This window comes from Akebia trifoliata, chromosome 11 (genome assembly GCF_017979445.1).
Source record: "Akebia trifoliata isolate Shusen 1 chromosome 11, ASM1797944v1, whole genome shotgun sequence".
Lineage (NCBI taxonomy): Eukaryota > Viridiplantae > Streptophyta > Magnoliopsida > Ranunculales > Lardizabalaceae > Akebia > Akebia trifoliata.
Genome location: NC_141385.1, coordinates 41,965,886 through 41,979,910, shown reverse-complemented (window position 1 = coordinate 41,979,910; position 14,025 = coordinate 41,965,886). Strand labels below are relative to the sequence as shown.

General features: G+C 33.5%; 1 protein-coding gene across 2 annotated transcripts; it reads left to right on the top strand.

The window, feature by feature from the left end:
* The first annotated feature begins 3,341 nt into the window (after window positions 1-3,341).
* Window positions 3,342-11,216, top strand: LOC147391765 (RNA-binding KH domain-containing protein). 2 transcript variants are annotated; one of them, XM_086459388.1, is made up of 2 exons: window positions 3,342-3,498; window positions 10,297-11,216. In XM_086459388.1, the coding sequence occupies exon 2, from the start codon at window positions 10,347-10,349 to the stop codon at window positions 11,016-11,018; it is 672 nt and encodes a 223-aa protein (XP_086315514.1). In that variant the 5' UTR covers window positions 3,342-3,498; window positions 10,297-10,346; the 3' UTR covers window positions 11,019-11,216. The 2 variants fall into 2 exon arrangements, with proteins under 2 accessions (XP_086315514.1, XP_086315515.1); XM_086459389.1 differs by having other exon boundaries at window positions 3,382-3,494.
* Window positions 11,217-14,025: the final 2,809 nt, after the last annotated feature.

The window sequence follows — 14,025 nt, the reverse complement described above, 5'->3', positions numbered from 1 at the left end:
AATGTATGCTCTTATAGCACATATTAACAAAACCCTTGTTTTAATTTTTTGGTACTTAAATTTTAAGTGAATTGTGATTTTCCAACTCTCTTTTTTCATATGCTTTTTGTATGTTCCCTAGTCTAATAGTTACAGAGCCACAAATCTTTTTCTTGAGCATCCCAAAGCAAATGATCTACGATTTTATAATGAAAGCATACAAAGAGCATATGAAAAAAGAGTCAGATCATAACAACTCCTTTTAATTTCATTTTGTTGTTAGATAGGGCATGAATGTGTAAAGTGCCATTCATGTGCATAGACCTAGGTCCTACAATAGCAATTTTGGTTGCTATATCAATTTAAGCAACAGATCGAATATTTGTAATCAATCCAATTATTGGTGGTTGCGATCACTTGGTGGTGCATTTGTGACTCAAACAAATTTTGAGTCCATCGACAATGATCAAATTTTCATTTGCATCAATTTGCTATCATGTTTTTGGATGCCACAAGGTAACGTAGTAAAAAAACCTTTCCTTACTGAGTAAGAAAAGTGTTTTTCTTTTCCAATCTAATAGCTCAATCATTAATTATTTTAAAAAATATCTTAAAATAATCTCTCTCTCTCTCTCTCTCTCTATATATATATATATATATATATTATATATATATATATCTATATATATATATATAAATCCTTCAATAATTATTGATATTTTAAGATACGTCCCATGTTCCATGATTTAAAATAGGGGTGGCAATCTCAACACGACTTGCGAACACGATTCGAAAACGATATGAAGTTAGTGGGTTTGGGTCATAACAATGTCAACCCGTCTAACATGATTATTAAATGGATTGGGTTTGGGTTCTGGGCGCCAATCAATTTAGACACGTTTAGTTATTTTGTCATTAATATGTAATTTTAAATATAGCAATAATTATTTTAAAAAAATTAATTACACATTATTTTCTAGAATTTCTTGGAACTTTTTCATAAGCCATTTGTTTTTATTTATTTATCAAATTTTATAAAATATAAAGGGTATTTTAAGATATTTTTAAATTAATAAATGATTAAGCTTTAGTTTGGAAAAAAAAAATACTTTTCTTACTAAGCTATTTATTTAGGGGGCGGTTCAAGGGCCATATGAGAAAACATATGAAAAAACTTTCGTTTTTCAAAATAAGAGTTAGAGGTTTTGGATTGAGCTGATTTTTTGCAAGGATGGTCACTATGATGAAAAGATCATCCTCTCAAAAAATCAGCTCAATCAAAAACTTCTAAATCCATCAAAAGTGATTTACAAATTAGTGATAAAAATTGGTAAAAAATCGATGGTCCACATTCTAAATCACTTTTAATGGGGTTAGAAGTTTCAGATTGGGCTGATTTTTTTTTTTTTTTTTTTAATGATCTTCCCATCAAAGAGATCATCCTCACAAAAAATCAACTCAATCCAAAATTTCTAACCCATATTTTAAAATTTTATTAAAAATGAAAGTTTTTACATATGTTTTCTCATATGGCCCTTGAACCTGACCCATTTATTTATATTTATATTTTTTACTCAATTTTTTTCATTAAAATCTAGAGGTATGTAATGTTTGATTAAGAAAAGTTTTCTAACTACACCACCTATGACATCCAAAAACACGATCTATTGCCACATGGTTGTAAAGGACAAAATTCTACGAACTTTGAAAATATGTTCAAAAGAAAGTTATTTTTTATCATTGAAATTCGAATGTTCACTAAAAGGTAAATGTACCCATCATAATGACTGCAAATGCATCGCCAAAGGGCATTAGATAATGAAAATGAGTCTTTCAATAAAGATTTTTGAGAATTAGATTCCATACCAGCATAATATAAAAAGAAAACTGGAGGAAGAATGACTAATTGCCACACTATGGCTTGGTTTACAATGATATTTTATTTTTGGTGGTGGAAATGCAACTTATTTTTTCTAGTAAAGATTAGAATTTTATAAAATAGGTTATATATGAGTTGGATCTGGTATACTTATATATAAATGGGTTGGGGGTGGGTTTAAGTTTTTGACACGATTATTAAATGGTTTGGGTTTGATAACTTTTTATAATACCCTTACCTCAACAAGACATGACACGACCCGATCCAACCCATTGTCACTCCTAATTTAAATCAACATGCGAATGACACAATAACTAAATGTGTCAAAACGGGCTAAGTGGGTTGACGTCTCTTACCTAGACACAACTCATTTAATAATTATGTTAGATGGATTAATACTATTATAACACAAACCTAATGAGCTTAGATCCAAACCCCACTAATTTCATGTCATGTTAAGATTGCAGCCCTACTTAAGATGTATTAAATACACTTTGAAAACAAGCATGTGAGGGTATTTTTTATAATAAAAAAAATTTTTGAGGTCATTTTTTATAGAAAAATAAAGTTTGGAGGTGTATTTACGGCATTTAAACATGTGCCCTTAGGGCATATGTTAAAGAAACCCTTTAGATAGAAATAGCAACCCACCAAAACACGAGTGTATAGAAATGACTACTGTTAGAGGCATTAACAAGGGCAAACTATTGAAAACTTTAGTTTTACCATGATTAGAGCATCCCACCAATGTAAACATGAACATGTTAACATTGAAGTGGCATGTTGAATGTTGACATGCCTTCAAAAGTTTTTTTTGGTCTATGTCGACATGTTTATGTTGACATTAACCCAAAAAAAAAATTGGGCATGTTCATGGTTTTAAAACTCGTTCGAGACCGAGACGTATCACCCAAGTTAACTCGATATCGAGGTTGAATGAGATCAACTCACAAACCTAATTGAGACGTCCACATATCATGAGATAAGCGAGACATCTCGAACAAGATTTTGCAAAATCTCGTATGAGTTAAATATTCTCAACCCTATATTCTTTTATCCAAATCGATTTTTCTTCATCTTCTCAATTAAGTGAACAAAAAAAAAATTGGAAAAAAACTTCATCTTCTTCATCCGATTCAAGATGAAATCAGATCAAGAAGATGAAACATACATAACAACGAAAATGAAACATACGTAATAATGTAAATATTTAATTTATTTATTTTGATAGGTATATATTATGTTTTTATTTTATTTTATTTTATTTTATGTTTTTTGGTTTCATTTTTTTAATAGGAATCATTTTTAAATTTTTTTGAGAATTAAAAATTATTGTCTCAATACCGAACGAGATAACTCGAAAGAGACCAGACGCGAAACCGAGTTTAAAAACCATGGGGGTGTTTCGATCCATTGGGGTGCTCTGATCGTCAAAACAATTTGTTGGTGGTACCTAGAGAGAATGAGGCGTCCTAATTAAAAATTGGGGTGCGTATAACACGGACCTATAGAAATATAAACCCTAATCAAGCCTCTCCCTCAGGCTTCTTTCTCTCGGTCGTCCAATAAGCGGACGGACGAAAAAGAGAAGAAGGCGGAAGAGAATCAGCAAGTTCATGATCCCTTTGATCTCTCTGTAGGTAAGTTGTTCTCTTATTTCGATTTTCATGATTTTGAATGAATTTTCTCATTTTTGGGAGACTATCTGAGTATTTTGAGCTGCATATCAATTGTTTGATAAAATTCTACTACTGTGGTTTGATCAATCAAGTTGTTCTTTGGCTATGAAATTTGGTATCGATTCGATCCATCGGCTTCGGGTTTTTTGCTTCTTAATTTTCAATAATGCAACTATGTTAGACATAAGGTGTTTAGTAATCTCGGCTCTGGAGCTATTCAGTAGGTAGAGATTTTAGGTTCTGCCTGTATCTGTATTTTGTTTATCAAATATTATTCTAAAGCTTCCATTAGTGTATTTCATACAGACCTAATAAATACACCCGAAAGTATTTTGAAAGTTAAGCTTTTATCTCTTTGGTGTCATGACACACCATCAAGCTCTGCGCTGCCCAGTTTGTGGCGATTTTCACTCATTCTAGGCAGCCCTTCCTCAGTTTTAACTCGTACCTGTTTTTTTTGGAGGGTAAGTCTAGCTTTACTAACTTAGTAAGATTTTAAAGGGTCGTTGAGCTTGCCTTGTGGCATCCAAAAACATGATCCGGTGCCATAGGAATGCAGAGGACTAAATTCTGTGAGCTTAAGGAAAAAAAAAACATAAAAAAGGTTATTTTTCACTGGGAGGCAGGAAATTCTCATTGAATTCGAGGAAGGCTCCGAGTAGACTTAGACCAGGAAACTTTTTTGGCGTACTTGGTTTCAGTCATGAGCATGTTCTTCATGGGTAGAGTATCTTGGTCACTCGATGTAATTGGTTGGCGGCCTCGATGTACAGGTGAGTTCCCGAGACTTAGGATAGGAGATGTCCTTACTCCTTAGTCTGTAGCCGTCTTGGAGTGATTTTTTCTTCTTGAAGATCAGCTTGAAGGTAGACAACATCTAGAGGAGACTTATTCCTTGTGGAAGGTAGCTGACTAGTTCTGGTGATTTGGTAACAAATATGCCATGCTATGGAAATATTTTGGATGCTTGGTAGTATATTAAAACCCCAAGTGTGAACTTGAACTCGAAGAGATTCGGCAAGGTGAGGGTTTGAAAGAGATATTGCAAATTAGGTAACACGTGGAAGCAGAGTGCTGCAATAAGAGCATCTTGAAAAAAATTCTGTCTCCTATCCAAAATACAAACTAGAGCTCTGATGTCTAATCCTTAGCGGACCAGAGGAACGACTCCAATTTGAAGGGCACAAATGTGTACATAAATTTGTCCTACCTTCCTGTTTTTCTTTATTTTGCTATGCTGGAGGATGGGGACATCTAGGACAAAGTCACAATTGGGAATAACATCAGAGACTCCCTCGACAACATCACAATGCTGAATATTTGTGATATTCAACTTTTCTAGTAGGCACTCGAGAGCATAAACATCTTTTGGGAATGTAAAGGAGGCATGTTCCATTTTTTCGAAATCTGTGCTAGTGTACTATTGACAACACCTTCCTTAGAAGAGTGTGATGCTGAAACAATCTCTTGAAGAGGCTTTTCTTCATTTAAATCAAGATCGTATGTTGAAGAGAGATGGTGACAAGCTGTAAATCCCGTTAAGGAAGTTCAACCTCGACTTGTGCTTTAGATGGCCCATACACTGGGTAGGAAGATGACGGACTTGCAACCTCAACCTCAGGAAAAGAGGCCATGGGAAGTTTTTAGAAGATGAAAAACTAGGGTGTTTTGAAGAAAGTAAAATTCTTAGAAGAGAGAGTGTAAGGTGTTGGAAGGGAGGGTTCTTGGTAAAGAATATGATAAGGACCTGAAGTATATATAAAAAGACTTTTTTGATAGGGACAAGAGGTAAGATTCTTTTAAAGTTCTTTCTTGAGAATGAATTCAACTACAAAACAAAACAATGAGATTTGATAGATTTGCGATGATACAAGCCCAACACATTGATTTGAATCAAATTTAGGAGACAAGGAAAGAAAAAGAATCTTGTGCAGTAGGATAAGACTCTGTTAGTGGGACACGAATAAGTAAAACAAAATTTTTTTATGGGATCAGTCACTCAAGTATTCTTTTAGAATTTTGTGGCAAATAATGCTCTAAAATGAATGATGTCTCACAAGAAAATAGAAAGATGGGACACTAATGGACATGAAAACTCAAAAATTACTAATCACAAAAATGAAGAATAGACACATTTAATAATGGATACAAGGTGGGGAAATGGTATTTGACATAAAGTGATATTGGTTAGAAAGTGACAAGACACAAAAAATGATATGCAAATAAAAAATAAAAAATAAACCAAAATACACTTTTTCTCTCCCCCTGAGATTGGGTGTTTGAAAAATATACAAACTAAAAAGGTGAGTTGGAAAAGGTAAGGGTGAGTTGATTGGGTGAACAAAGACGAAGGCAGTAAATAGTACGTCGTCTGGCTCTGATACCAAAGTTTTAGTTGTTAACCCTTAGAAATTATCTATTTGTCAACTACTGGCTCGCTGTCAATGAGAAGCTTTAAGTTTTGGCATCGGTGGAAAAGTGTGTTACCCGTCAAGAGTGAAGAAAGGGATTTGGCTAACAACCCGATCTTGCCTTAAGAACTAATGTGGTCACCCCGTCTCTACATGGTAATTCAAATGTTCTAGAATATCTACCCAATTAATCTCTTTTAGTTATCTTCTAAATATCATAACTTAGTTTAGATAGTTAGCCTAAGTCTAGTCAAAGCCAATGTAACCACAAGTCCTAAGTCTCGTCTATTTCCGTTCACCTTCACCCACTTTGGTATTAGAGCCAGCCGAACAACGCCTGACGACATACCATTTAGCCATCCGAGTCACCCCATACCACTCATCGAGTCAATCCGGTCTTTGTTCACCCAGTCAACTCATCCTTACCTTTCCAACCCACCTTTTTAATTTATGTATTTTTCCAACACCCAATTTCAGGAGAGAGAGAGTGTATTTTGGTTTGTTAATTTTTTTTATCCAACTTTTAATATTTAGATATTTTATTTGTGTATCATTTTTGTAGCTTGTCACCTTCCAACCAACACCACTTTATGTCAAGTACCATTTCCCCATCTTGTGTTCTTTTTTTTTTTTTTTTGGGAGTAAGTCTAGCTTTACTAACTTAATAAGATTTCAAAGGGTCGTTGAGCTCACCTTGTGGCATCCAAAAACATGATTTGATGCCAATAGGGATGTAGAGGACAAAATTCTATGAACTTGAGAAAAAAAATGTAAAAAAGGTTATTTTTCACCAATAAATTTTAGTTTTAAATTTCGGAGTTTAGTAGTAGTCCATTTTCAAATCCTTGGACCAATCCCCCCACACTCCCCCAACACACACAAATTATTATTATTATCATCTAAGTTATTCCATGAGATCTAGAGGCTGTTGTAAAAACCTGTATTTTTACAATAAATAAAAATATTAAATATATATGATATATATTCTTTAATTTAATCCTATAATAAATGTCATATACCTAAGATTAGAACTATACGAAATTATGCACTTTATACCTAAAGATTCATAGTTATAATTTGCCAAATAACTTAAAACCATATTTTATAACTATGACATGATTATATATGTTTACATATTAGTGAATGAATAATTTGACCATTAATAAAGTATATTTTTGTGTGTATAAACTAAGATAAAACATGCTACATAAATAGACATAGCGTATGTGTTGTTTATGATTTGAGTTAAATTTTAATTATACCTAAGATTACAATTAATTTTTAATTATACATAAAATATTGGGGTCCACTTTATAGTAAATAATGTGGTAAATCACCACAAGGAAGAAAGTCCATGTATGAGGATATAAATGGGACCTACTCTTTAACTAATTAGGTATCATTTTTTATTTATTAAATTATTTAACCTAACCCATTTATTTTAGTGACACATAGGTATATTATAAGTACATACTCTAGGTTAAAATCTTAGCCTTAGTATTATGTACATGACCACATGGGTACCACGTGGCAGCCACATGGGAATCAGTTGGCTGCCTAACTAAGCAACAATGGATGTATTGTAACAAAATTATGACCTTAGGTGTGAACACACCCCAGCCCACAAATGCTTGGACATCCAACACACATACACCCTCTTCTTAATTGATTATGAGTAACCCAAAGTTCCTTAATTGCTCATACTTTCCCCTCACAACTCAAACTCTCAAATACGTTAATTTCCCTCTTAAACCTTAATTAAAGATCATCATCTAGACTCTCCTATAAGTACCCCTCTAGCCAAAGCATCCAAGCCATCCCGTCCCCTTGTGCTCTCACTCAAATACTCCACCCCCGAACTCTTTCTCTCTCCATACTTGGGCTAGGTGTTACGTGAATTGTGAAATTGGACACAAAAGGTAGGATTTTTCCACAAGTTTGAAGAAATCAAGAACAACCAATCCGAAGGCAAGTATTAATCCATAAAGGTTACTGTACGGCGAAGAATTTGACTTGAACTATGATATTTATTATATTATTAAATTAAAGAATATATATTTAATATTTTTATTTATTGTAAAAATATGGGTTTTTACAGCTGTGCTGTTGGATTTCCAATTTGGTAATCCATTTGAGCTCCACGACCCTTAGTAAGGTTTGAAATCATACTAAGTTAGTAAGGAAAGTGTTTCTCTTTTTTGGGTCCCCTAGGTGGTCATTTCCTCAAGTCGCTCCTTCCAAGGCAAACTTAGACTGTTGCTGACTCTGATGCCATTTGATACAAGCTAACCAATGCACCAAAAGCATCTATATGTATAAATTGGGCAGAAAGTTTAGCACTGTATGCTGTTGTATTCCGACTTCCAACATAATGAACTCGTATACTGTATACGTCTGACTAGTTTGAACTGATGTTGAGTTTAACACCATCAATTTTTGTTCCTAATCTTCCTTTCTTTTTTAATAGGTATATATGGGTGAAGATGTGGTTTTCTTCCATATTTGTGGTATTACCACTCACATGCTTTTTGAACTTACCAAGTTTGTTGTTCCAAATCAATCAATCAAACTCTACTAATGTTAAGCTTTTGAGCTGTTTTTCAGTAGTTTCTCTGGAACTGTTGGGGAATAGATATGAAATTCACACTTAAAAGTGTAGTGTCAGGCATTATTACAACTCTCGTTTGAAATATGCAGATATACATAGTTTACTAATCACAAGACAAGGTTTAGGGTTATGCCAAGTTGGCAGCTAGAGCTTTCTTTTACCGAATCTTGAAAGATGAATTTTGCTGTACATTGTTTCGTTCCCTCCTAGGGTTAGAAGTATGGCTTTAGAGTGGAGTATCAGAATAATCATTCATGTAGCCAATCCAAATAATTGGCTCATATTCAAGAATAGGTCCTTTACTGTTTGTTATTTGTTGATGGCATTGTGTTCGTTGATGAGACTAGCGAGGAGCCAACGCAAACTAGAATTATGGAGAGTTGTTTTGGAGCACAAGGGCTTTAATTATGTAGAACCAAGATAAACTGTAGAGGGTTGAACCTTAGCAATGACACCTATGGAAAAGAGTTGCTAATTAGAAGGCCACCTTTTTCTTGCACCCATCATTTGGGAGCAGAGCAGGCCTTCTAAGGTGGCACTATACGTGTGCGCGTGCGTGCGTGCATGGCCTATCAATATATATATATATATTTGGAGTTTTGACCACTACCTTAGTCAAGATTATAACTATAGGTCATCTTGTTTCTCGATGTATCCCTATTGTGAATTATTGTTCCCTCTCAAAGCCAATGGAAAATCTATCGATTATATTCTTTTTTTGTTGTATCGCTTATATACTTGTTCATTGTAATTTTCTAGACCCATTTGGTCTAACTTCAATCTTCTTACGGGCATTGAGTGGTTCTTTCTCAAATCAAAATTTCCCTCTTTTTCAAAGTTGTAGTCCACCCCCTTTCAAATAACGTAAAAGAATGTTATGTAGTTTTCTTTTGTTTGCAATTTGTCAGGGAATTTGGTACATGAAATCATTATCATATCATCATTTTGGAGGAGTTGTTCTATTTTTGCAAGTTGGATAGGGAATTTGGAGGTTTCATTTTTATTATGTTTAGTTATTATTTATTTTGTTTCATTTTCTTTCATGGATGCTCCCCATGATCTACTGCTTTGAATGTTGTTTTTTTCTTCTCTAATGCAATTTCTTTACATATTAAAAGAAATAATGAACTAGAAATACCTTGAAACAGTGATTTTCGCTATATAAATTCCATGATACTCAAGGATGAGAGATTGAGATGGTTGTTTCCCTTAGTATTATGGGGGACGGTTAAAGTGGAGGTGTACTTCTGGAATGCTACGTGATCGACACATCCTGATCAAACTAAAAGGAAAATTATAAGATGTCAATAAGATTGGTTATGATTTATGGAGTTAAATGTTAGGCAATTAGCGTACAAGGTGTGTGTAGATTAAGTGTAGGATGAGGATAATAATGAGATGTATGAATGAAAAACTAGTAAAAATAAAGTTATAAACCAACACATTTGGGAAAATGTACAAGTTGAAGGATCTCACAAGTGAGTGGGAAGACCAAATGCATGTGGATTGGGGTAGTGAGAGAATATGGCTGTAGATATAATTGAATGGAGAACGAAGATTAATTCAGCCAACCTCGAATTTTTTAGGGGAGATGGATTTTTTTACATAAATATTCATAATTTAACATCCTATGTACTTGTTTTGATAAATTATAATCCTTTTTATTTTGTTTGTACTGTTCAATTGTAATCTGAATTTAATCTATTTAGTTGCTCATTTAGTCTTCTTGACATTGTGCAGGTTTTTTTCTCTTTGAAACCTGGGAATTGTTGACCTAACAAGGTTTTTCCATGCAATCCAACGACGCTGCGAGTTCCATGGAAATTGAGACGGTTTCCTCAGAACCCAAATTGGGATCTGGGTTGTTCTCAAAGCCCATATTTGAGCCTCTGAAGGCTCATGAGATATCCGAAGGGAGAGTCCAGTTTCGTAAAGTCTCTGTTCCTCCACATCGCTTTACGCCCTTGAAGAAAGCTTGGATGGAAATCTACACTCCAATCTATGAACAGATGAAGATTGACATCCGTATGAACCTCAAGGCCCGCAAAGTCGAACTAAAAACCAGATCAGACACGCCTGATATTAGTAACCTACAGAAGAGCGCTGATTTTGTTCATGCTTTCATGCTCGGTTTTGATGTGATAGATGCCGTAGCCCTCTTACGTATGGATGAGCTCTATGTGGATTCATTTGAGATAAAGGATGTCAAGACATTACGAGGTGAGCACTTATCTCGTGCAATTGGTAGACTTTCTGGTAAAGGAGGTAAGACGAAGTTTGCTATTGAGAACTCTACAAGGACACGGATTGTGATCGCCGATTCTAAGATCCACATATTGGGATCCTTCTCGAACATCAAGGTTGCTAGAGATTCTCTTTGCAGTCTTATATTAGGGTCCCCAGCAGGGAAGGTCTATTCAAAACTTAGGGCAGTTAGTGCTAGACTAGCAGAAAGGTTTTGATCTGAAAGAATTTTGCTTTTTTATTTGTGGCTTGAATCAAAGGGAGTGGAATTTTGATTTTTCTGCAAAGTATGTGCTGAGCTAACAATTTGCCATTTATGACTTGAAATTCATTCTCCAGTGAGAATGGTTTCAGACTTGTGTAATGTTTTAGCTAACTCTATTGAAGCCTATAAGCAAATGTGAGGTTTACTATTATTCTTTGGGAGTGCAATCATACCAATGGAGTGTAAGAAGGATTTTTTATGTGATGGGGTGCAATCCATTCGGAGTGGTGCATGACTAGTGCCACATATTTTCTTCTTTCAAAAATATGAGCCTTCCTCATCAAATTATTGCAAAAATTTTTCAAAGAAGCTGTTGCACTGGAGAAATTCCTTCTTGACTCATAAAGAAGGGATGCACCTTGGATCATGGTTTTAAAAACTGGTATCAGTCTATTGGTCTCTTTGTGCTCACATCGATACCGAATTGACTTGCCTGAGTCATCTTTTCTCGACTTGGCAAGTGGTTTAATTTGATCTAAATTATTTATTAATGGGTTGGAATCTGTTTGACTCCTAAGAGTGACTCATGATCCCAATCTTGTAAATACAAAATCCAATGGATGAGATTTATTGGTATCTCGATAATACAAATCTTAGATATACTTATCTCGAGGATAAATTATTGGATTTTGCATTCAACGGGTTAAGATTTTCAAGGGTCACTCTTAGGAGTCGAGGGATCCTGACTTCAAGTGATTATAATTTTTTATAACTTATAAAATTAGGAAATTAAAAGATTTTTTGTTCTCCCTAGATAAGGGTTGATGGTCAACGAGATATTGGGGTCAACGTATTTTGAACTTAGGTCATGAGATCAACCCTCCATAGACCAAACCAACTAATTAGCTAAGTTGGCACTTTATGGTGGATTAGAAGGTATCATATTTATATTTAGATAATAAATATTAAAAAATAATTATTTTTATTAAAAAATATAGAAATCCTGTTGATTAGTTGAGTCTTATTAATTTGTCTGATATTTTTAAAATATCAAATGAGTCATATAAAATCTTGGATGAGTCAATGTAAAAGACAACTTACAATATAAAAAAATTCACTCATTGATCATTGATACTAAGATGACTTGTGGTCTTGGACTATTTTAAAACCTTGACTTGAATGGACTTTAATAGAACTTGGAGGACTGACCTAATCTTGAGTCAAGCCCAGGTCATCCGTTCCTTGCCATGTGTTTGGACGAGATTCCACTATGTCATATATGTGTACTAGAGTTTGGATGTGCCCTATGGCACAAATATCTTCTTTAAGTTAAAAGGGTAACAAAGAAGAAATAATAAAGTTGGAGAAATATTATTAAGAAAGGACAAAGAAAAGGAAAGACAATAAAATTAGAAAAGTAATATTGAAAAATGATAGAAGAAAAAAAAAGAATAAAGTTAGAAATATTTTTAGAAAGAGAAAAAAGAATAAGATATTCTTTTATTTTAAAATTAATGTATGTTATATAAAATTCTTCAATTTTTCATATAGACTATGAGTAAGAGTTTAAATTGAGCTCTCTCTTTTAAAAATTTATTACTTTTAAAGAAGATAAATTTTTTTTTTTTAAATCGTTAACTTATATCTTTAGTATGTGATATAACAAATTATAACTAAGTTAATAATTTTGTAGATGATACGTTGATTTTTTTAAAAGAAAATTTTTTTATAATGATTTGATATATATATATATATATATATATATATATATTTTTTTTTTTTTTCAATTGAATATTGAGAATGGAAACCGATGGGTAATCGTGTTTTTTTTTTTTCTAGTTTTATTTATTTTGAAATCGGAATAGAACCAGTTATGATTCTAAGTTTGAACCAATACCAAACCCGAAGCAATCCATTCACACCCCTGTGCACAAAGCGTTTGTTTATTATGATTATGGGCCTGATTCCAACGATAATAAAGCATTTAGGGTGATTTAGACACACCAACTTTAGGTGAATTTTTTAGATACCCCTCATTTTATTACAAATCAATGACAGACCCCTCTTGTCCTCTATTTTTTCTTAAAAAAGGCTAATGCTTAATTGCCTAAATGCCCTCATTTTCATCATTTAGTCAAAATAAATCTTGGTTTTTGAAAAAAAAAAAAAAATTATTTTGACTACTTTAGTCAGGAAAGCTTCCTGTCTGCGGCATTAAAAACATGATTGGATGTCGTAGGGATGTATGGCACAAAATTTCAAAAACTTAAAAATAAATAAAAAAAATTAATTATTTTTAACCATTGAGTTTTAATTTTAAATTTTGAGAATTTGGTGTCCGTTCATTTTTAGTGGCTTTGATGAAGTCAAAAAATGTTTTATTTTTTCTATATCTTATCTATGCTATGAAGTCTAGAGAGTTGAGATGTAGGATTGCCAAACTTGGCAATCCAACCCCCCTAAATAAGATTTGAAATTTTACTAAATTAGTTTGGTTAGCCTAACTCTAAATTTTCTACTAGAATATGTCATTTTCAAGTTCTTCAATCTTTACATTAAATTTCTTTTAGTCTATTTTTCAATCTTATTTTTAATCTATAATTTTCAACCCTGCCTCAATCCTTTGTAGAAAGAATGGTGATAATCTAACTATCCTACGTGGCAAGCTCAATTGACGATCCTGGCGTGACAAGCTTAGAAACCATATATTTGTGCTCCTTGGGATACATAACTGCACTTCCCCATTTAAAAAAGTGTATCTCGAGGAGCACAAATCTATGATTCTCGAACTTGTCATGTCAGGTAGTCAATTGAGTTTGTCACGTGGGTTAGTTAGATTATCATGACTCTTGTAGAAGACCTTTGAGTTTTGATCTTAAAATCTCCCTGTTTCCTTCTTCCCCAAGTAAAAAATCATATGCCTTAGATTTGGATTGGATTAGGGCTTAAAACGAGTAGGGTTCGGGTCAGATATGGGTATATTCATATCCAGATTTTTTTATTTGGGTATAGATCCGGAT